The 23,722-nt window shown below is 45.9% G+C and overlaps 1 protein-coding gene across 7 annotated transcripts in view; it reads left to right on the plus strand.

Moving 5' to 3' along the window:
• The window catches only part of LOC147105722 (voltage-dependent calcium channel subunit alpha-2/delta-1-like), an 856,467-nt gene that overhangs the window by 107,946 nt on the left and 724,799 nt on the right, over positions 1 to 23,722 (plus strand). For all 7 annotated transcript variants that reach the window (XM_086010352.1, XM_086010353.1, XM_086010355.1 and 4 more), the window contains exon 3: positions 402 to 518. In XM_086010352.1, the coding sequence (XP_085866478.1) occupies positions 402 to 518 (117 nt within the window). The remainder of the gene's footprint in view (positions 1 to 401; positions 519 to 23,722) is intronic.

A 23,722-nucleotide genomic window follows, 5' to 3' on the forward strand; every position in this document is an offset into this window, starting at 1 on the left:
CTACCGCTCTCTACCACTCCCTTTGGCCCCATGGCCACCTGGGAACCAAGAACACAGCACCCACTGGCCCACCCCCGCGACCCCGCACAACTCCCCCGAAACCGCAAAACACAAACGTGTAGTAAAATGTGTGAGGAAATAGCCTCATAGAATGGTTACACACTGCATAAATAATAAAGGAAATCATACCACAGTATATTACACTTAAATGAACTGACCCTTGGGGAGACCCCACCTTTAGCTGGGCCCCTGCGCATGGACCCCATAGGCCCGTGTGTTAATCCATTCCTGGTGTAATGCCTTCGCTGTCTAGGGGTGTTTTTCCGTGCCTCTATATCAATGCAACTTGTTGTATCCAAAGGATAACTGCAATAAATTGTTTTCATCATTTCTTTTTGCAGATTTACTTAAAAAACAGACAATATTACACAGTTGAAACGAACAATGCTCGGCGTTTGGTAGAAAGTGCAGCAAGAGAAATAGAGAAACTGCTAAGCAACAAAGTGAAAGCCCTGAAGGTGAGTACAGGAGTTCTGTTGTTAATATTCAAGATGGGTTTCTATGGTCACTTCATAATTTAAAAAAGCTATGATTGGATTGCTGTCATCAGAGTGTTTTCCACAGCAACAGCCTGGTGTGAATACGTGGAGCAATGATTGAAAAATAATGCAAAGGATATAAGCAAGGCTATTAAAGATTATTGTAATGGTTAGAACTCATAAGACAACAATGTATCAAATTCTATTCTGAGATCCTGTTAATGAAGCAATATTGCCTGGTTCTGTATATTTGATTATTGTCAAAAGACAACAAATATTTTTATTAATGTGTGCCTATTTTAAAAGTTGTGGAAAAAATGTTTTGCACATAATGTTACTGAGCACTGCTTCATGGATGTGAACCGGTGTCACGTCTGCACAAAATGTATCCACTCTAGCCAGACTGATATTTCCTAGTCTTGGTTTCTTTCTTGCTCCCAGATCTATGGGCTGGATTTTCCGGGGATCAGTGGGCACGATTGGTGGCGGGTTAAGTGGGGAAGTGTTTTTGTTCCCCAGCGGGTCGGGATACCGCTGTGAACCCACCGCCATGCACCTTTCCCTGATGTCGGGTCTGTCAGCGCTGAGCAGCGGCGGGGGACCCAATTCAGGTCGTTATGACCTTGTTTACAGATGATTAAGAACACATTTGAGCTCACCTTTTTATTTTACGTGCTCGCCCACAGGGTCCTCGCTGCTCGGGGTTCATGTCTATTAAGCTGAGGTGGGGGTTCAGTGGTCATTGAATCAGCTGTCGAGTTTATGGCTTCAAATGTACAGTAAAAGCTCCCACCTTACAGAGATATCTTCCCTCAGCCACAAGCTCTTCCTCGCTGCATTTCCACAACAGATTCACCATGCTGCAAGTCTTTACACAAGTCTCCATCCAGTCTGACCTCATTACCTCTCTCACCATTGACAGATCGCTTCTGTCATTTCTACTTCGCCTCCCATCTATTCCATCAGCATGGGTGCCCTTTATACTCTCTCACATTGGTCCTCAGAATCCCACCACGATTAGCCCCAACACCAGCAGCACCAGGCACACCAGCAGCACCAACAACACCAACCTTCTCTGCAATCAACTGATGCTGCACAAGACACAGGGCATCAGCACCCAAGCACATTGCTACCCGGGAGGCCAGGGATGGCCTCACCATGGTCAGATTTACTTCACTTGATGCTATGCACCCTGACTGCTATATGATGTGCCAGGCTGGTACCACCCACACCAACACCATAAAGCATCCCTACAATGCCCAAGCCATTCCTTTCACACTCATCACCATTGCGGGGGGTACTGTTATGTCTCACCGTTCACTGTAACTCATTAACACACTTCCAAAGGTGCACACAAATCTGTCCAAGAATGCAAGTGCCTACCCTTGTGTGTTGTTAGTTGGTATGATTGCACTAGGATGAGGGTGAGTGTGAGGGGTGGCTAATGAGATGGGATGTGATAATGTAGATAGAGAGGGATGGGTGGAGGTGCAAGGTAAGTCAGTGTGAGTAAGGATGTGCAGGAGTAGGATAGGAAAGGCAGAGTGATGGGGGTGTGATGAGTGGCACAGCAGGATGAGGTTGAGTGTGGCTTTGCAGTAATGTTTCGTGATCTACCGAGATCATTGAAATGTTTGCGTCACTACAGCCTGGTCCTCCTGACAACATCCCTGCTTCTGCCCTCCTCTGCAATGTGCAAGCAGGCTGTGTTGATCTGCTGGCGAGGTCTCTTCCGCCTCTGGGAAGGGAAGAGGACCTCCCTTCATGCTGTGATTCCCTCCCTTCATGCTGTGATTCCCTCCATAAGCATATTGAGGGAGTTATTGGAGAGCCTGGATGCAGCCCTGCACATCTGTGCAGTGCTCGTCAGTGTTTGCAACACCTCAATGCTGTAGAATGCTAACAGCACAAGTGTCAAAGTAAAGTTGGCCATGGTCCCTTTAAGTAAACCGGCTGACGACACATCATCAAATGACGTCACCAGACCTGCTTCCTGTAATTGGCCAGCAAACACTCTGGGCAGGCTTAACAAGCCCAATCAGGTAAATTCATTTCAGAGGCTGGGATGGAGACAGCAGCGGGATCGGGTTCCGCCAGCGACATCGCCGAGGTCAGCAAAATCGCAGCCTTTACTTGTTTTTATCCATTCATGCGATGTGGGCATTGCCAGCATGTATTGCCCATCCTTAATTGCCCTTGAGAAAGTGGTGGTGAGCCGTCTTCTTGAACCGCTGCAGCCTGTGAGGTGAAGGTTCTCCCACGGTGCTGTTCAGGAAGGAGTTCCAGGATTTTGACCCAGCGACTATGAAGGAACGGCGATATATGTCCAAGTCAGCATAGTGTGTGACTTGGAGAGGAATCTGCCGGTGGTGGTGTTCCCATGCGCCTGCTGTGAGTAAATAGTGCATTGAAAGGCAGCGCTGAGTAACCCTTATTTATGAATTCCATTTTACAGTAGTCTGCTTTTCATCCATTGTGCCCATCTACTCCCCACTCTTAAAGTAGAACAGTACAGAGCCTTGAAGTGAAAGGTCACTTACCTCTTGCGTATTAAAATATTGGGTGTTAGAACTTATTTACTTCTCTGAATTAGTAAATACTATAACACTTCAAAGTAACAAATTTTGGGTAAAGAGGTATTATATTGAGGTATGGGTGTAACCAGTCTCGGTAATCTTATATCTGAGCTTTGACCACACTAGGAGTATAAATACAAAAGAAAAACTGCACATCTGAAATAAGAGCAGAAAATGTTGGAAATACACAGCAGGTCCATTCGGTTTTTAAAAAGGGCATGTTAACGTTTGAGGAGCAGATCCTTCCTCAGAGCTACATCAGAGTTCTGACAAAGTGTCCACTCCCAAAATGTTGATTTGTCCTTTCACTTTATAGATGCTGATGGATGCACTCGGAACACTGTCACCACAGTGATCCATTCAGATCCTACAGGGATTCAGAGGAGAGCAATAAGGCTGATCCACGGCGCTGGAGCATTCTTATCAGGCAGACAGAAACTTTACTTGTGTGGCTTTCTCAAAAGTTTAGCTTGGAAACTGTTACTCAAGGTGACGTGTTTCTGTGTATCAGACGCTTGACTGACCAAACAAAAGGTGCAGTCTTACATTACAAGTTCGCAATGAATCACTACAATTTACAGTGCAGAATGCAGTCTTAACAGTCGTGCTTTGCACAAAGTATTGATCAGATTTAATGGTTTACAGGTCTGCATCTTAAAAGGTGTTTAAAAAAAATGGTTTCCGTTAAGGATCATTACCAAGAAAAGAATGATGTCATGAGAAGCTTTATTCAAATTTTCACATACTGATGGCAGAAAAGAGATGTCATGACAGCCTAAGCATTCTGATTAGGTGACTATAGACTTGTCTGGCCATCGGGGTAAGTAAATATATCAGACTTGTAGAGGGATAGAATAGAGAGACAATAATTTAAGATTTGATGTTAGAATTAAAATTTTCAGTTTCCCGTTCAAATATATGAAGCTAAGGAAGCCCGAAAATAGAGGGAAAATGCATGACTTTGTTAATCGTTACTTTGCAAAATAAGTCTGACCTCCATATTATAGAAGTATAAGACTAAAACTGCACAAGGCTCTGGTCAGGCTACACTTGGAGTGTTGTGTCCAGGTTCAGTCACAGCAACAAAGTAGACCTTCTAGGCCTGACAGGTGGATGAATGAATGAAATTGTATTTTCACTCAATGTCCTTAGGACAAAGCTGAGTAGAGCAATGAAGCAGGTCCACAATGTTAGTAGAAGAAGAAGCTTTGAGGGACAAGGAGGCACATTTACATTTAATGCTTCTGTAGCTCAGATTATGGGGCAGTGAAGTTCAGCCAATGGCTTCTCATGTTTATATTACTTATCCTGAAGCAGAATACAAGAACCACATTTTCATGGGTCCAAGATTTTTCCAGTAGGATAAGGGAGTCAATTTTAGCTTGTGCTCCTTCATGATCTGTATTACAGAGCACCAAATGTAAAAACACCTCTCGATAAGCCAGGGCTCTCCAACCTTGTAAAGAGATATCTGAGAGGGCACCTTCTAGAAGTATATAGAAGGGGGTAGAAATTCGGTATCGCCCCGTTTGGGGCGCAATTATTGGCTGGGCGCAAAGTTTAGTGCCTGCCGCTAATTATCGTCCTCGACTGCAAACTTGGCTTCCATCGCACCTGGAGGTGATTGGAGCACTAAATCAGGTGCTACACACCTCTCTTAAAGTGCTAACGCCGAGGAGCGAGGTGCTACCTCAGAGCACTGGCGAAGCTCATGTGATGTCAGTCAGCAATGGAACACAGACACACTGGCACCGGCCAGTTCTTAAAGGGGAGGGTTGATCTTGCTCTCCATCCAAACCCTGCTCATTGCAGCCTTGAATCTCAGCCTGGAGAGACCTGTACATCAAATCTGCTGGAAAGAACAATGGAGAGGCTCAGGGAAAGAGCTCAGAGTGCTCATAGGGGTTGATTTTCATAAAGCTGTCGGGAAGGAGGCGGGACTACAACTTTCGGGTTTTAGTCCCGCCTACATCGACGTTCGGCCAATCCACGCGATTTTCCCTTGATTGACCTTGTTAAACCCGCCCAGCGGGCTCAGCAGGCCAATTAAGGGCCACCCGGCAATAGGCGACAGATGAAATATCAGTGTTTCACAGCTGTTTGAAGCTGTCAAACACTGACAGTCTGACTTTTAACCTGACTCAGTTAGAAGTCTCACTGGCAATGAAAGCTGAAGGCTGTCACTTTTGACAGCTCGCAGCCATTTTGCTTTCAGTGCCGGCTGAGTGATGGACTCCCAAAACCTAGAGGAAGAAAGGCTGTTAAGGTAAGTACAGGTAATTTAAACTTCTTTACACACTTTAGACACACCAAACACACTTACCTTTGCACTCATGCACCTATCACTCACCTGAACTCCGACATCGCGACCCCTCCAAGTCCTTCAACCTGACGGCCCGCCTGCTCTAACCTGGCGTGGTTTGGAGCCGTCGGGAATCCCACACGACACCCCTCAAAATAGGGATTAGGCTAAAAACTGTTAACAGGCAGTTAATTGGCACTAATCCCTTCCCGCCTCGGGTCGGTGGGTCCCAGTGTGGGGCGGGTACCCGCCTCCCCTGAAACTTACGTGGAGGCGGGTTTTGGGCGGGATGGTGTCGGGACCCCGAAATTGGGAGTTTCCCCCCACCCCACACGCCTGAAACCCCGCCTGACGGCTCCAGGAAAATCGACCCCATGGTCTCTTCTAAATCGATGCAAGGAAGGTCAAATCAAAATTAACCTGCAAAGTGCTGCTCAGTACCCAAAACTCCTCAACACAGCGTTGAATATCTCCAGAAGTCTCTCTCTCTCACTCAGAATGCGTGGTGCAAAAATGTCGCCGACAAAAAAAGGCAGGAAGCGGTTGCCTTTAAATAGCGCTCCCCCAGTCTCTTCCCAACTGCAAAACGCTCCCCTCAACCTGTCGTTGCTAGCGGTAGGTGGTAAGGCAGGGGGCACCACTCAATATCCGGTCCGGGGCACTACCAGGGCATTGCACGCTCGACTGACGTCACGATCTGCGGGCGCAGGAGATCGTGGCGGTAGTGTTTAGCGCCGCCGCAAAATGTCTAGTCAATTTCATGAGCGGCGCAAACATCGCCGCGCCCGGGCACTAGTTGCTTTGCGCCCCATTAGCGCCCTCTTAAGGCGCTAACGGGAGGCGCAAACCACCGAATTTTTCCCCCAGGATGTTTCATGGAATAAAGAAGATAAACCCTCAATAAGACGTTCTGATATAGCAGAGCTGCATAAGACAAGGCCACAGATTTGAGGTTTTGATGAGCAAGCTTAGGACAGATGCTAGAATGTATTTCTTTACATGGAGGGTGATCACCAGTTGGAAAAGTTTGCCAGAAACTGTGCTTGAGGTGAGAACATTTGATTTATTCACGAAGTGGCTAGATGCTGAAATAGGGAAACAATAGCGTTGGTATTCTGGAAGAAGGGAATTAAATGGGCTAAGTAATGCCTTCATCCCAACCTATTATGTGATGTGGTTAGTAATGCTTTGGCAACATAAGATGTACCTTATCATGCCAATAAAGCGATTTGTATTGTATTGTATTGTAGTAAAACAAATGCTGTGACTGGATTTGTGTAACAAAATACATATTAGTGCAAAAGTGTGGAATTTGGTAACATTCAGTTGCTTTTGGCCTGTTTTGTTACTCAGAGCCCTAGTGCACCCCTATACACCAAGAGAAATGCCTTTGTTTATATTATTTTGAAAAAGGAAAACCGATTGAGATCCTCTCAATATTCTCAGCCAATCCCATGAAATAGAAGATAACAGATTGGTTCAGACATTCACTTATAACTTCTAAGTTGATTAAAAGTATATACTAGATAGCGTTAAGTGGAAAATGAACCTCTACATTTCAGCAGTGCATTTAGCCCATCAGTAATTACACTTCCTTGCGTTTATTGCACACCATGTTATGAAAGCCTATGAAGATTATGCATGTGCAGTCATTCATAAATATTCTACTTAGCTAGAATGGTTTAAAATTGTTCATTGCTTCACAGTGAATGTCTCAGAATAAACTAATTTGCTCATCTTGAATTAAAGAGAAGAAAAAAAAGATTGTCAGTCAAATTAGAGGGGAGCGGTTCGTTGAAGATGATGGATGGGGTGCATTGTATGATCCCTACAGTTTCCTGGCAGGAGTTAACAACAGATAAATCATGATTGTGCAGCCCAAGTGTAAAAACATCTAATACACATCATAACGGTAGGTAGAAAAAAATACCTAAGTGGATCTAGACCCCTGTCGTGAAGTAATTCTGTTCATTACATTGCTTACTGCTCAGTGGTCAGCTGATTAAGGCACCTGCATTGCCATGACATCTGCTTTCCTGCTAAGGTCTGTGTAATTAGGAACCTGTAGCTCCTGGGTGGAGGAGGAAGGACAGAAATGACATTGGTTTAATTACTTTTTCCAGGTAATTACAAGTTTCCATTCCTTTTCCTAAGATTATTTTCCTCTTCCAGTGGGGACATGCCTGATCTCTACTTGGCACTTTCCCCCATAGCAGCACAGCACATTGTGTGAAGAATCATGGATGCAAATCTGAACCTTATCATTCCGTGGAATGATGTGCTAGTGTTCCACCAGAATGACATGGATTACGCAGGCTATCATTTTGTTTCTTGGACTTGAATTTAGCCCAGACTGCAGGATGGATGTTTCGCCTCTCCGCCGGCTATAAGAGTTCTAAGTGAAATTATTTTGGACAGTCCCAACCAGAGGATTAGTGGGCAGAAATCTGCTGCAAGAAACTGCCCACAGTTCAGAACTAATTGATAGTCTCACTCAAATACCGTATGGATGGTGTTGGAAATCATGCATTAGCAGGCACTCTACTAAGCTTGGCATTTAATGTGTATTGCAGAGAGAGAGTAGTGTGCTTGATGTAGGTGCTGAGTGCCATTCACCACCACTTTTAACACAAAAAATGTAACTTTCCTTTCTCACACGTTTTTCTTTTTAAAGACTGGTGATTTGGAGTTTTGTTTACATGAACAGGGTCTGATTTCACTTTATATCATGGCAACTCAAGTGAACCAAAAAAGTGAGTAAAGAATGCTGTAACAAGAGAACTGGTTGAGAAAATATTCCCAATAATCAGTGTGACTAGGGCAATGAATAAACAGATTCACCACTGGAGTTTCATTTCAATATGATACACATTTAAAATGGAGTTTGAAAAAAAAGTGCTACTTTGAAGAAACAAAACTAAAACAGTGGGAATGTAGAATACATGTGAAGACATATACAAAGGATAAAGTTATGCAAAAAACACGCAGTATTTATTTTTGAAGAAAAATAAAACTATTTCTAATATTTTTGTCACATGTTGACTGGGCCTGTTACTTGCTGAATCTGCAATCAATCTCAACTCAGTATTGCTCAGCTAAAAGAAATTGCTTATTTCTGCATTACAACGCTCAGTCACTCTTTTTATTTTACCTTCCATGTCTGGCTTTATTCCCATCAATTGCTCTTTAGTCAGCACACGTAATGTAATTTAATAATGTCATTGTGAGGATGGTTAGGTGCACTGGATTAGCACAGCGTTATTACACCTATTGGGACATACCTCTTAAGTCAGCCTTGACTGATGTGAGGAAAGTCTCTTGATTTTGAATCCAGCCCAGGGATGAAGGTTTCTCCACTTTGTTGGCTGTGGGGGTCCTGCATGGAACATATTTTGTCTGGGTCAGCCCAGTTCCCAGTGGGCATGGCTCCACAACACAGAATGGCTCCAAATTCAGCACATCGCTATAAAGTTGGCAAACAATACCCGGACTCCAAGTTAAATTACGAGGAGAGACTGCACAAATTAGGGTAGTATTCCCTGGCATTTAGACGGTTAAGGGGTGATTTGATCGAAGTTTTCAAGATATTAAGGGGAATAGATAAGGTTGATAGGAATAAATTATTTCCGCTGGTTGGGGAGTCTAGGACTAGGGGACATGGTCTAAAAATTAGAGCCAGACCTTTCAGGAGTGAAATTAGGAAATAATTTCACTCCCGTGCTAGATGTTTGGAACTGTCTTCTGTGAACGGCAATGGATGTTAGATCAATTGTTAATTTTAAATCTGAGATTGATAGATTTTTGTTAACCAAAGGTATTAAGGGATATGGGCCAAAGGCGGGTATATGGAGTTAGGTCGCAGATCAGCCATGATCTCATTGAATGGCAGAACAGGTTCGAGGGGCTAAGTGTCCTACTCCTGTTCCTATGTTCCTATATTCCTAAACTGAGAGTTTGGTGTGGTGCGTGGAATTCACAGTTAGGTTGGGGTAAAGGCATGTGTTTGGAACAGTGCATAAGGAACTTTACTCGGCACCTGAACGTGCTATATCTGACCTTCCTTGATGCTGGTTCTAAAAATTGATAAGTATGTCATTCCCAGGGCTGTTGCCCTTCACCTTGATAAGCACAAAATACACTAAAATTAGATATATGTTAAAAAATCAGAACATTACACAATAGCTGCTACTTATCAAATAATTATTTGTGAAGATTGCTGCATAGGAGGTTATGAAATAAGTTTGGGATTTAACCAGGAGCAGGAGTTCTCAGTCATTGCTAATATATTTGAAGTAAGTATTCCTGTTTGAGCACGACTCCTGTAGTAGGAGTGGGAGCAATTGCTGTTAGTGTGGTGTCACGGCAGTAGTGGCGTAATTGAGCCGAGGGGAGTTAGTTTGTGTCAATCTGATTGTATGTAAGATGGATGGTTTTGCTTTGGATTTGCAGCAGGAGAATAGTTCAGGGTCATAATTAAACAACATGCGCAGGGCAGTGGCAGCTTGAAATTGCAGTTTCAAAGAATTGAAAAGATGTGTCGTGAGAGAGGGACGTCCGTAGATAGGAACTACAGAGATGCGGCTCACTGTGAAGTGGCCTGCTTCATTCCATGCATTTCATAAGTAAGGGACTATATTCTAGTTTCTGTATTTTACCATCACTTTATAAAATTGTATATGAGATGGCACACATCATGGCCAGAGTTTTGCCTACCTCGGCAGGTCCGGTGTGGCCGGTGTCCGTGGGGGGTCGCGACCCCGCTGCTGGCTCCATCCCGCTGTTGAAAATGAACTTACCTTAATGGGGCCTATTAAGCCCGCCCAGCGCGTTACCCGGCCCAATTAGATGGAGCGGGTCTGGTGGCGTCACTCATGACGCGTTTTCAGCTGGGATCTTTAAAGGGATCATGGCCACATTAAATTTAAAGTTTAATTTAACATAGTGCTGTCAGTGTACTACAGCATTGGAGTGCTGCAAACACTGACAATCACTGCACAGAGACAGAGGGCTGCACCCAGGTTCTCCGATGACCCCCTCCATATGCGTATAGAGGGAGTCAGAGCACACAGGGAGGTCCTCTTCCCTTCCAATGGGCGGAAGAGACCTCCGTAGGAGATCAACACAGCCTGTTTGCAGAGTGCAGAGGAGGTCACAAGCAGGGATGTGGTCAGGAGGACCTGGGTGCAGTGCCGCAAACGTTTCAATTATCTTATTAGATTAGGAAACGTTAGTACAAAGCCGCACCCACCTTCGTCCTGCTGTGCCTCTCATCACATTCCCATCACTCTGCCTTCCCTATCCTACTCCTACACATCCTTACTCACACCAACTTACCTTGCACCTCCACCCATCCCTCTCGCTCTATTTACATTATCACATCCCCATCTCACTAGCCACCCCTCACACTCACCCTCATCCTAGTGCAATTATACCAACTAACAACACACAAGGGTAGCCACTTGGGTGTTTTATCCAATATTTATGTAAAGTTCCTGTTAATGTGCTGTCAAATATAAAAATCTTTATTTTCAACACTTTGCGTTCTTGGGCAGATCTGTGTGCACCTTTGGAAGTGGCTTAGTGAGTTGCAGTGAATGGTGAGACATAACGGTACCCCCCACAATGGTGAGGAGTGTGAAAGGAATGGCTTGATCATCGTAGGGATGCTTTATGGTGTTGGTGTGGGTGGTGCCAACAGATGCATCATGTGGCAACCAGGGTGTACAGCGTAAAGTTAACTAATCTGGCCATGATGAGGTCATCCCTGGCCTCCCAGGCAGCAATGTGGTCGGGTGCTGATGCCCTCTGTCCTGTGCAGCATCAGGTGATTGCGGAGAAGGCTGGTATTGTTGTTGTTGTTGATGCCGCTGGTGTTGGGGCTGATCGTGGTGGGATTCTGAGGACCAAGGTGAGAGAGTATAAATGGTGCCCATGTTGATGGAATAGAGGGCAGGTGAAGTACAGATGACAGAAGCATTCTGTCAATGATGAGAGAGTTCTTCCAATGCGGTCAGACTGGATGTAGACTTTGCTGGAAAGACTTGCAGCCTGCAGAATTGGTGCTGGAAATGGACTGAGCAACAGCTTCTGCCTGAGGAAAGTGGTCATCTGTCAGGTGGGAGCTTTTACTGTACATTTGATGCTGTCAAGTAATCAGCTGGAACAATGGCCACTGAACTCCCACCTCAGGTTAACAGACGTGGCTCCCGAGCTGTGTGAATCCCATGGCCATGCAGGGAAATTTAAAAAAATCAGTGAAAAAAGGCTCTTAAGTGCCTGTAAACTACCTGATAATGATTACAATTGGGTCGCCCGCCTCTGCCGGTCGAGTCGGCTCCGCGGTGACAGACGTGCCTGGGGGGAAAGGCGTGTGGGGGTGGGATGGAAGCGGGTTCCCGACCCGCTGTCAAAAATAACAGCTTTCCCACCCGACTCACCACCGATCTCGCCTGCTACGGACAATATTTTTGATAGATAACCTATGGCAGTTCTTTTTTCGAAAGCTGCAGAGCGCAGTACCCAAAGGGTTAAGTACACCCCGTCAGGCCCTGGTATAAAGCTCATCTGGCATTGGTGCATAGATTTATATTCTAAAACAAAGTTGACTGGGTTATTGTTAACTCAAATCTACTAGCATGCGCTGATAATTGCCGTTGAAAGCAATTGTGGAGTATGAGTAGTCTTTGCACTTTTTAAATGGAGAATTACTCTGTTGGCGCCTGCAGTGTTATTTCTCTCTATTTTTGGCTCGGTGAGCACGTTGCTCGAGATTTAGAGAATGGGTGGTTGTAACAGCTGCTGTTTGGTGATTGAAAGGGTTCCTGATGGCTGATAGGCAATGATCTGGTACACAGATGTGAGAGCTTCTGCCATCTCTGCCGCTGATGCTCATAGCCGCTGGCAAAGCGCGAGTATTGCTCACTGCTGCTGAGTGGGCCTGCTGGCTACACTGCTTCCGAGAGAGCCATTGACGTCAGCAGAGCCAGTTAAAGATGTAGGCAGCCAGGTGGTTTTTATAGTGTCTTTGCGGGCACTCAGCAATCCCTCTTCTCTGAAGGGATGTGCGCACGAGTTCAGTGTTAATCCAATTACTGGCCTGTGCAATTAACCCTTGAAGGTGCTGGGTCTTATTCAGGACTAAAACACGGCCACTAATAGTGTAATGAGAGCGGTGCAGAGAAACCCTGTGATGCTCTTTACAGATTGCTGTGGTGTTTCTGTACCATATATCAAAATGAATCTATCTGTGCTGCAGTGTAGAATACAGTGAATTGATACTTGGTTCTGTGGTCCCTCACATTTCTGCTGATCACTTTAAAGGGACAGTAACCTTCTTGATTTTAGGTTTTAAGCATGTATAAAATGTATTCGCATCCATCTTGGAGGGTACTGCTTTTTGTTCTCTTGTAATCCTAACCTCCAGGTCGGCTGGGAGGATAAATGTGGTGAGCGTAAGGGTTGTGGCAGAGGCGGAGCAACGCTTGCGGTGCCAACAAAATATGGTGTCCCCGGTAACATTCCTCATAATGCAGAAAAACTGCATACAACCACTGGATCAGTTCCAATTATGTGTAGTATATTGTAATATGATTTTCTTTATTATCAATTCAATATGTAAACATTCTACAAGCCAATTTCTTCATGCATTTTAGTACAAGTTTGCGTTTTAATCTATTGAGGAAGGGAAGGGGAGGGATTATGCGGGGTGTGTGGAGAGTCCCCAAAGGTTCTTGGTGCCCAGGGCCCCAAGAGTTCTTAATCCGGCTCTGGGTTGTGAGATTTACAACACTTCTTTGTAATTACATTTTTAAGTGATATAAAGGTAGAAATGACTGCTGATGATATTAGGAGTTGAAGATTTAATGCGTTACAACCCTACAGCCCCCACAGTACTCTCTATTCCTCTGACTCTGGCCTCTTGTGCATCCCTCCCTCCCTTCACCCCGCCATTGATGGCCGTGCCGTCAGCCACCTAGGTCCTGTGCTCTGGAATTCCCTCCCTAAGCCCCTCTGCCTGCCCACTCCCCCTTCTTTTTTTAAGACCCTCCTTAAAATGCACCTCTTTCCCTCCTAATAACACCTTCTTTGGCACAATGTCCATTTTTATGAAGTACGTTGGGATATTTTTCTATGTTGAAGGCGCTGTATAAATGCAGTATATTTTATGACATTCCTCTGTCCATTATTTTAACAGAGGCCATTTTAAATGGGATAAAGAAGGGAACTGAGGAATGTCACATGGCCACGTTAAGCATCCATCTGCTAATATCACCGACTGTAATTTCCAGCCTCTGTTCTTAGTTGAGGCTGTTGGTGTTAGAAGCAATTTCACCAACAAAACTGCTGCCTTTGATTAATCATCACTAGCTATTTACAAAGAATAACTATCCATATGTCAAATGAAAGGCAGCATTGTTTGAAAAGATGCAACACATTTCTGTTACTTGAGGATTACTAATAATTGCTGGAGCCTGGCTAAATGTTTTGTGCACATTATTGAGTAATCCACCTAAACCTTAATATATTTACAATTAGCACTGCGAGGCACTTAGGTGAGACTGATGCATTGAATCATTATTAAGTGTTCTTGTTAATGAAAAACAATTGAATAATAGATGTTTTAAAACATGAAAGGGGAATTGTACAATATTTGAATAGGCAAACGTGGACAGGTATTTAATCTCAGACTTGCAGATTACTTTGAAGCAAATATCCAAGTTGCTTATGTGCTTTATGCCTTATTTGCATATGTTAATGTATTAAATCAACAGATAAAATTATATTCCAGGGTGATCTAGGGAAGCTTGTGTTATCACAATCCAGACTTGATGTATATTCATGATTTTAGACATTATGAAGCCAAAATATTTGCTGTTTATTTCTTTATTAGCTGCTAACTTAAGGTCAAAGGTAAATACAAGTTCTCCATTTTGTACATCAACTGAATTAAAATTAAGTAACTGCACCGTTAATAAAGAGCCATGACATAAATTCTAAGGGTACTCCTAAAAATGTTAAGGTTAATTGTGATGTTTTCTTGCTTGTGGAGGGAAGGAGATGCATTTTTATTTAAAAAGAACCTAAAAAAAATGTATCTTAAAATGAGAAAATCTGCATTTGAGGAAGGTGGCTCATGTGTGCTCACTGAGAGCTGCGCTTGAATCCTACTCGAAGGTGACAGTACCCAAGGGACTCCCAGATGGCAAGGTGCCAGTTTCAACATGGGTAATTTGGGTGCAGCACCAATGAAGGCCAGGTTCTGTAGCAGAAAGGAGGGAAAATTAGAAAATAATCTATCCATTCTACCACAGAAACTCCTCATGTCAACCCAGGATCAGCATTAATAGCGCTGATAGAGGTGGGCCAGAGCATTTGATCATCTGGGCGCGCGATTTGTAGTCATGGAAAATTGCATATGTGATACCTTCTCATAACGCACTGCAAATATTGCTAACATTGGAAATATTTTAAATTCAAATCAATCCTGTATTTGTGAGTGGGTCATAAATCTGTACTCAATCAAAATTTATTGCAAAGTTGAGGACAATTGGCTCAGTTTCTTGAAAACGTATACAGCGAGAACACGTGCAACGTCTGTGCACTAAAATATGGTTAATAATTTAGATTGAATTTTGAAAAGAGAATAATAAATATTTGTATTTATATAGCACCGTATCACATTTTCAAAAAGTCTTGAAGGATTTCCTGCAGTAAATTCCTTTATTCACACAGAGTTTACATTGAAGTAACAGAAACATAGAAGATAGGAGCAGGAGTAGGCCATTCAGCCCCTCGAGCCTGTTCCGTCATTTAATGAGATCATGGCTGATCATCCAAACTCAGTCCCCTGTCCCTGCTTTCTCCCCATATCCCTTGATCCCTTTAGCCTTAAGAAATATATCTAACTCCTTCTTGAATATATTTAATGAATTGGCCTCAACGGCCTTCTGTGGTAGAGAATTCCACAGGTTCACTAATCTCTGGGTGAAGAAATTCCTCCTCATCTCAGTCCTAAATGGCGTACCCCTTATCCTTAGAGTGTGACCCCTGGTTCTGGACTCCCCCGCCATCGAGAACATCCTTCCTGCATCTAGTCTGTCTAGTCCTGTTAGAATGTTATAAATTTCAATGAGATCCCCTCTCATTCTTCTAAACTCTAGCGAATACAAGCCCAGTCAACTTAATCTCTCTTCATACGTCATTCCTGCCATCCCAGGTATCAGTCTGGTGAATCTTCGCTGCACTCCCTCCATGGCAAGAGCATCCTTCCTCAGATAAGGCGACCAAAACTGCACACAATACTCAAGGTGTGGTCTCACCAAGGCCCTGTACAACTGCAGCAAGACATCTTTGCTCCTGTACTCGAATCCTCTCACTATGAAGGCCAACATACCATTTGCCTTCTTAACCACCTGCTGCACCTGCATGCTTACCTTCAGCGACTGGTGCACAAGGACACCCAGGTTTTGTTGCACTTCCCCTTCTCCCAATCTATTGCTGTTCAGATAATAATCTGCCTTCCTGTTTTTGCCACCAAAGTGGATAACCTCGCATTTATCCACGTTATACTGCATCTGCCATGCATCTGCCCAATCACCCAACCTGTCCAAATCATACTGGAGTTTCTCTGCATCCTCCTCACAGCACACATGCCCACCCAGCTTTGTGTCGTCTGCAAACTTGGAAATATTACATCTAGTTCCCTCGTCTAGATCATTAATATATATTGTGAATAACTGGGGTCCTAGGACCGATCCCTGCGGTACCCCACTAGTCACTGCCTGCCACTCGGAAAAAGACCCGTTTATTCCAACGCTTTGCTTCCTGTCTGCCAACCAGTTCTCTATCCAAGTCAGTACCTTACCCTCAATCCCATGTGCTTTAACTTTGCACGCTAATCTCTTATGTGGGACCTTATCGAAAGCCTTCTGAAAGTCCAAATACACCACATCCACTGGTAGCTTTGTTATGTAGGTAAATGTGACAGGTATTCTAAACCACAAATTGCAATAAGTTGAATAACCAGCTAATCTGTTTTTTCAGTGATACTGTATTTAAATGCCATTGGAACATTAGTGAAATGCTTGCTAGCTGCAGTTCCTTGTTTAGAACAAAGGTGATTAAAAACAGGACAACAGTGATTTGACACTAAGACGATGCAGCAAATATTACTCACATCATTAGCTTTGTTTAAAATTGGGCTCAATGTGATGTCAGTGTGACTCAACTAACTGAACTTGGAGTGATTATCAGTGATAGGCAGAGCTGTATTTACAGTAAAAAATATCACTGCGTCATTGCCTGACTCAAGGAAAATCAGTCCTCTATAAATGGTTCCTTGTTAAATTAGGACTTCCAAAAAAGTATGATGTTAAGAAAAGCTTCGGCTGGTTAACAAAGAGCTATGATTAGAGAATGTAAGCAGCTGAACATCCTGATCATAGTAAAGCCTGTGCTAATGATGCAGTAATAGGTTGTTCCTTGTTGCGAAATTAATGATGTGGGGGGGGGGGGGTGTTCCCTCTTCTGAATTTGTTATGGTTGTTATACCCGTGATGAATAGGAAAGATAGCACTGTACTTAAATAATAATTTGGATATTTTATTTTGACAGTCTATCAGACTCTGCATCAGCATAGTATGCGATGATTAACGACTATTTCACCACAAACAATTAAAAAAAAAACTCTGTGTGTGGCAATGATCCTTGTTATTTTAACTCAGAATCTTCAGAGTGACACTCAGGAGCATTTCTTGGCTAAGAGAGCAGGTAGACAAAGAAATGTGTGAGAGTGACTCATCACACCCTTCTGCCCTCCACTGGTCCGGCTAAGACCAAGAACACAGTGTGAGGAGAATCACTGCTACAAGCGCATACCCTATCACAGTGGTGCCCTGCATCAGAGGGCTGCCCAGTTAGTGCACAATATAACAATTCCCATGCATGAGTTTAGTTAACAAATGGTTGAGAGTGGTCCATTGCAGGATCCACTAGGACCTGTATTTCCGACTACTTCATTAGTTGAAAAGAATAAATGTGTGTGTATATCTGTGACCAATTTGTGTGTTTGATATTTATATGAAAGTTCTTGATCGGATATACATGTACTGTGTGTGTGTGTGTGTGTGTGTGTGTGTGTGTGTGTGTGTATAACACGCATTGATAATAAGTACATGTATTATGTGGGTAGCACTGTGACTGCCAAGTTTTAAGCAGGTTCTACACAGTAAATTACAATATATTTAAACAATGGAGGAGCTCTACTATACTGCTTGAAGTTACCTCTATCCAGTGACCATTGCCGGGAACCACACATGCATGGATGTTGCCCAAAAAGAGGTTCAGGTTCACCTGTGAGGTCCCCTATGGCTGAATAACCTCGTAACTCACTGACTAGACTCATACATGAAGAATGACCACTTGGTTGAGGTGCAAGAGGGCTATCCATTGAATTTATACTACAGCCTGAACTGGCACCTACGACAGACCAGGGGAGAAAACTGGAGGGGAAGAAATATAAAGGTGAAGTTAATAGATTAGCTAATGTTTCAAACAGTGCTGGAGTTCTTTATGACCTTTCTAGGACATTTGTGATTACTGTGAGCTGTGTGCAAGCACAGAAGAAAGACATCAAAAGCTGCTGGAGGACAATTGCATCTGTAATATATAAAGCTGCTTTAATATGTATGCAGGCTGCAGTGGCTTCAGGTTTGTCCTTCTGCTCATTGCAGTGTAGTTTCTCGAAGCATTTCTTACTGTAAAGCTTAGTATTAAAGAAAGTACTAAATTGTTTTTTTTTAAAAAAGGACTAGAATATGTTAAAGTGAACACTGAATAGAGTCAGCACCTGCTGGAGTGGAAGGGGGTAGCGGTGGTGGGGGTGAGAGGGAAATAACAATGGCGCTGAATTTCCATGGGATTTCTTCCAATCACCTGCGCTAACCTTGCTGAGGAATCGATGGAAGCCTTTGTGAAATGGTGAAAATGGCCATTTACGCAGTTTCTCTGCTGAAGTTATGCCAGGAAGTTGGGGCAACAAATACAGGGCCATTGTTATTTTTTTCACGGTGAACTCCTGATTTCAAACATGCCACTCTGGGCAGTTGCTGCGTGGAGGCCATGCATTTCCCTACAAAGGGATGAAAACATCCTTTTGGACCAATGGGTATAGTAAAGCTATACATTCTTTTGTTTTAATAGAGTCCTTTCACTTAATCTATGGATGCCAGAATAGCCCTGCTTCCTAATAGCATTCTTTTGATACTTCTCACGAGACAGCACAAGATATAAAACTTAGAAGCTTTTACACACCTAGAAAAGCCAAGGGTTAGAAAAGGCAATTTGGTCGACCAAAGTCCATCCTTTTAATATTCAATCTCTGCCCATCTCACAATCTGACATTAATCACCCTTCATGGAAAAAAAAACAGGATCCTTCTGGTATTTATTTTAATGTATTTTTCAGTAGTTTATAGCCTTTGGTCGTATAATCCTGCCTTATTTTAACGTAATATTCAGGATTGATTTCATCTGTAGCATGTTGAAGTGTTTGAAAGTGGTCCTCAAACGAAACATTGGAGGAAGGTTTTCCCGGTGTGCATTGAAATCATAAATGTATTCTTAATAAATAGGTTTACAATTTTGTTCCACGTAGCACAGAGGAAATCTTTCCCCTGTATTTGGATTGTAGACAGTGAAGAAATGTTAGTGAAAAAACTGCTGGATATTATACAAATTGTGCACTTATGGGACTCTATCCACCTGTCCGGATCATTACGGCTGTTTTAAATATCCTTAGCATTACCTAAATATTTGGCTTGCAAACAGGCAATAATTAAATTACATTTTAAATAACTTGCATTAAACATTATGGCCTAGAAATTCAGTATAGCCATGTTTGGGGCGCCACAGCCGGGCGTTCGCTAAATTTTGCGCCCGGCGCGACTTAGCGCCACCTTCGCCGATATTCAGTTGCATCGCCCCAAGAGGTTGCTGCAGCGCTAAAGCAGGCGATGCACGACTATCATAAGGCACTAAGCCGGCGAGCCGGGGCGCAACCACCGAGGGCGGGCGCAGCGCAGGTGCGGCGAGTTGCTGATTGAAGGCAGACACTCTGGCGCCAGTCAGCTCTTAAAGGGGGAGGGTGGAATTGTTTGGTTGCCACGCCCTGCACACTGCAGCCCTGAAGCAAGGCCTGACCACTGCTGCTTGAACTGTTCAACGCCCAGGACAATGGAGAAGGCCAGGGAGAGAGCGCAGCACTTCAGCGAGGGTGACCTAAAGGTACTGGTTGGCGCAGTGGAGCACAGGCGCCTTGTCCTCTTCTCTGAAGGTGGCAGGAGGCCGCTGCCCAACGAGTATCGGAAAGCCTGGAGGGAGGTGGCAAACAGGGTGACCTCCAACAGCGTGGTTGGCAGGACTCCACTTCAACGTAGAAAAAAGTTCAACGACCTCACTCGGGTTGTCAGGGTGAGTACCCTTTCCAGTATCCTCCTCATCCCTGCATGTGCACCTCACTTTATGGCCAAAGGGACCTGAAAGCCCTAATGCCCAGCCCTCATCCAGCAGCTATGGGACTGTCATGAAAATCACTTGCACATTCAGGACTTTACACACTGTCAGGGCTATTCCACCATGGGAGGCAGTGCAGGCAAGATGAGGGCTTCACACTGTCAGGGCTATTCCACCATGGGAGGCAGTGCAGGCAAGATGAGGGCTTCACACTGTCAGGGCTATTCCACCATGGGAGGCAGTGCAGGCAAGATGAGGGCTTCACACTGTCAGGGCTATTCCACCATGGGAGGCAGTGCAGGCAAGATCAGGGCTTCACACTGTCAGGGCTATTCCACCATGGGAGGCAGTGCAGGCAAGATCAGGGCTTCACACTGTCAGGGCTATTCCACCATGGGAGGCAGTGCAGGCAAGATCAGGGCTTCACACTGTACTTAGAGGCCGTCCTTTCTCTTGCAGGGCAAGCTGGCACACAACCAAAGGCAGCAGCGACAGACCGGGGGAGGCCGTCCTGACCTCAAACAGCTCAGTGACCTGGAGCAGCGTGTGGAGCGCATTATGTCAGGCCGGCTGATTGGCCCCGTCGCCAGTGGAGATGCCGACCCTGTTCTGGGCCCCGATGGTAAGGGCATCACCTTTTTGACCTCTCTCTTTCCACTTGCGCCTCACACCAGCATCCTTTGCCACTATCGAACCAATGCAGTGCATAGCAGCACTCATGCCTCCCTCGCTGCCGCCCTGTCCTCACTCTAAAGCAACTCTTGGGCCTCCCTGCTTTCAGATGGTGAATCACCAGGTGAGGAGGCGGGCCCTCAAGCTGGCACTGTGTCTGAATCAGAAATCGAGGAGGAGGAAGAGGAAGCCGGCCCATCAGTGACACCCTCAGCCGAGGCAGCCCATGGCCATGATGGGGACACGTCTTCCCTGGAGGGGAGCAGGGGGGAAGGGTCGGAGGAGAGTGAAGCTCCGGGGCCCAGCGGGCTGCAGCAACGCGGGAGGGGTGGGGAAGCTCGGCGGCCTCTAGTCCTGCTACGGTGAGCAGAGAGGAGGTGCGGCTCCTTGCGGAAATGGCCGCCCAGGCTGAGTGCAGGCACACTGAGCTCATGGCTGCAGTGGCAAGGATGCCTGACTCCATAGAGTCACTGGCAAGGAATGTACAGGAATTCGGGGCAGCACAGGCCAGGAGTCTGCAAGAATTCAGTGCAGCACAGGCCAGGAGTCTGCAGGACTTCGCGGCAGCACAGGCTAGGAGTCTGGAGGACTTTGCTGCATCACAGGCGGCTTCCAGCCAAGTGCTCAGTCGTGCCGTGCATTCACTGGTTGGTGTCATGCAGACACAGACCAGGGCCACACGGGCACTAACTGCTGCCACCCTCGCTGGATCGGCCAGGCATCGCCGGGGCACTCGCCGCGCCGCAGCAGCCCAGCAGTCTGTGCTTCAGCAGATTGCTGCGCATGCTGCAGTGCTGGCCCGTGCGAGTGCCAGTGTATCAGCCGACCAGGGAGTGCTTGTGCTCTGTCAGGTTGGCAGCATTCCTGCAGCCAACACTGTCACTCCTCCACTGCAGCTGCCACCACCTGTAGGACAGACTGCTGCCGCCCAAGCAGAGTTGAAGCAGTCAGCAGCCGGCCCCTCCAGGCCCAGAGCTGGTCCAGGCCGACCTCCAAGGGCATCTGCCGTCTCACCATCTGACCCTCAGCAGCCTTCCCCCAGCCTTGCTGCAGCCACTGGGGTCCCATTGAGGAGGAGCTGCAGGGCGGGAAGGGGCCACTCACGGAAATGAGACGGATCACCCTCACAGGGAAAAAAGTAGAAGGTGTGGCCAAATGATTTTTTGATATATGAGGCCGAGTGTGTTCTTTTATATATGAAGGCCTAGACTGTTGTGTTCTTTTATATAGGAAGGCCGAGACTGTTGTGTTCTTTTATATTTGAAGGCCGAGACTGTTGTGTTTGTTTTTTATAAAGGCCGAGGATCATGGTCATTTTTGTTTAACTGCTTTTTGCATTTTCTGAAGGTTGTGAGAGCCAGTTATGTCTCTGACTGTTTTTTGGGGTGTTTCTCTGAATTAGTTTGACATGCGGGAGGGGCACAGAGTTTGCACAGTAAAAAATGTTCTTTAATTGCACTGTCCATGTTTGCTTTTGGAAGTTTTTGTTGCCTTGACCGGCTGAGGGCTTGCGGAGCGGCTACATTCATCTTCTTTCATTGGCACAAGCCATTCCCTGAGAGGGGGCCTAGAACCGAGTTGCAATAAGCTGCCGACGGACGGCCCTTGCACTTTGTGCCTCCCTCCCGTCTTGGTGCTCCTCCTTCTCCTCCTCCTCCTCCTCCTCTGGTGGTCCTCCAATGCCTGCTGGCAGTGGCTGAGTCCTGAGGATAGCCAGGTTGTGCAGCATGTAGCACACGACAACGAAATGGGAGACTCGCTCAGGCGAGTACTGTAGGGCTCCCCCGGAACGATCCAGACAGCGGAACCGTTGCTTGAGCACGCCGATTGTGTGCTCAGTGATGTTCCTGGTAGCTTGATGGCTGTCATTGTATCGCTCTTCAACAGGGGTGCTGGGCGCATGGAGCAGGGTCATCAGCCAGGTGCACAAAGGATAGCCTTTGTCCCCGAGAAGCCATCCTCGTGGGTGAGGCTGGGCTTCGAAAATGTCTGCCACAGAAGTCTGGCGCAGGATGAAGGCATCGTGGCTGCTGCCTGGAAAGCGGGCATTGACAGCTAGTATGAGCTGCCTGTGGTCACACACCGACTGGATGCTGAGCAAATGGTAGCCCTTCCGGTTGCGGTAATCCTTGGCATTCTGTAGAGGTGCCGCAAAGCCACATGCGTGCAGTCAATGGCGCCCTGCACCATGGGGAAGCCCGCTAATGCTGCAAATCCCATTGCACGCTCTTGCTGCTTGTCCAGGGTCATGGGGAAGGAGATGAACTGACGTCTCCTTCTGAAAAGGGCATTGGTCACCTGCTGGATACAGCAATGTACCGCGAACTGGGAGATGTTGGCAATGTCCCCAGTAGCGGATTGGAAGGAGCCGGTGGCATAGAAGTTGAGAGCCACCGTCACCTTCACTGCCACCGACAGAGACGTCCTGCTCCTCAGTTGTGGCTGCAGATCTCTGTGAAGCAGGTGGCAGATCTCAGTGACCACCTCCCTTCTGAATCGCAGCCTCCGAACACACTGCTCCTCAGACATGTTCAGATATGAGAACTGCTGGTGGTATACCCTGGGTGGGTAAGGCCTCCTGTACCGACGCCTGTTGGCCCTTCTCCGTCTGGCCATGACTGGCACTCTCTCACGGCATCTCTGAGCCCTTTGAATGCAATGCAGTAAGCCAACGTTTCCACCCATTGCAGCCCCCATTATATGTTTCAATTCAAGGCTATGGCACTGAAAGTTAAATCCAAGTGCAAAGCTCTGGCCTGAAGCCACAAGTACCTGTGCGAGTGTTGAGTCAAACCAGAAAGCTCTCTCCCTTTGTCTCTCTCCAAATGTCCGTCTCTCACAAAGAAGGAGTGGAACAAAATGGCTGCCACTTATACTGCAGGAGGAGTCCCCTTTAATTAGCGCACCCCGCGCCCCGCAGCGACTGGGAACCGTTCCCCTCTACCAGTCGCTGGGGGCGCCAGGCACACAGAAGGGCGGCGCCACTGAAGTTCCGGTTCGGGGCGCACCAAGGGCGTTGCACCATGAAATGACGTCAGGATCTGTGCGCGCAGATGAGCGGGCGCTACGGTTTTGCGCCGCCGCTAAATTTTAAGTGAAGTTCGCGAGAGGCGCAGATCGCGC

The sequence above is a fragment of the Somniosus microcephalus genome, chromosome 17, assembly GCF_052327205.1.
Source record: "Somniosus microcephalus isolate GS21.2 chromosome 17, FLI_Smic_1.0, whole genome shotgun sequence".
Taxonomy (NCBI): Eukaryota; Metazoa; Chordata; class Chondrichthyes; order Squaliformes; family Somniosidae; genus Somniosus; species Somniosus microcephalus.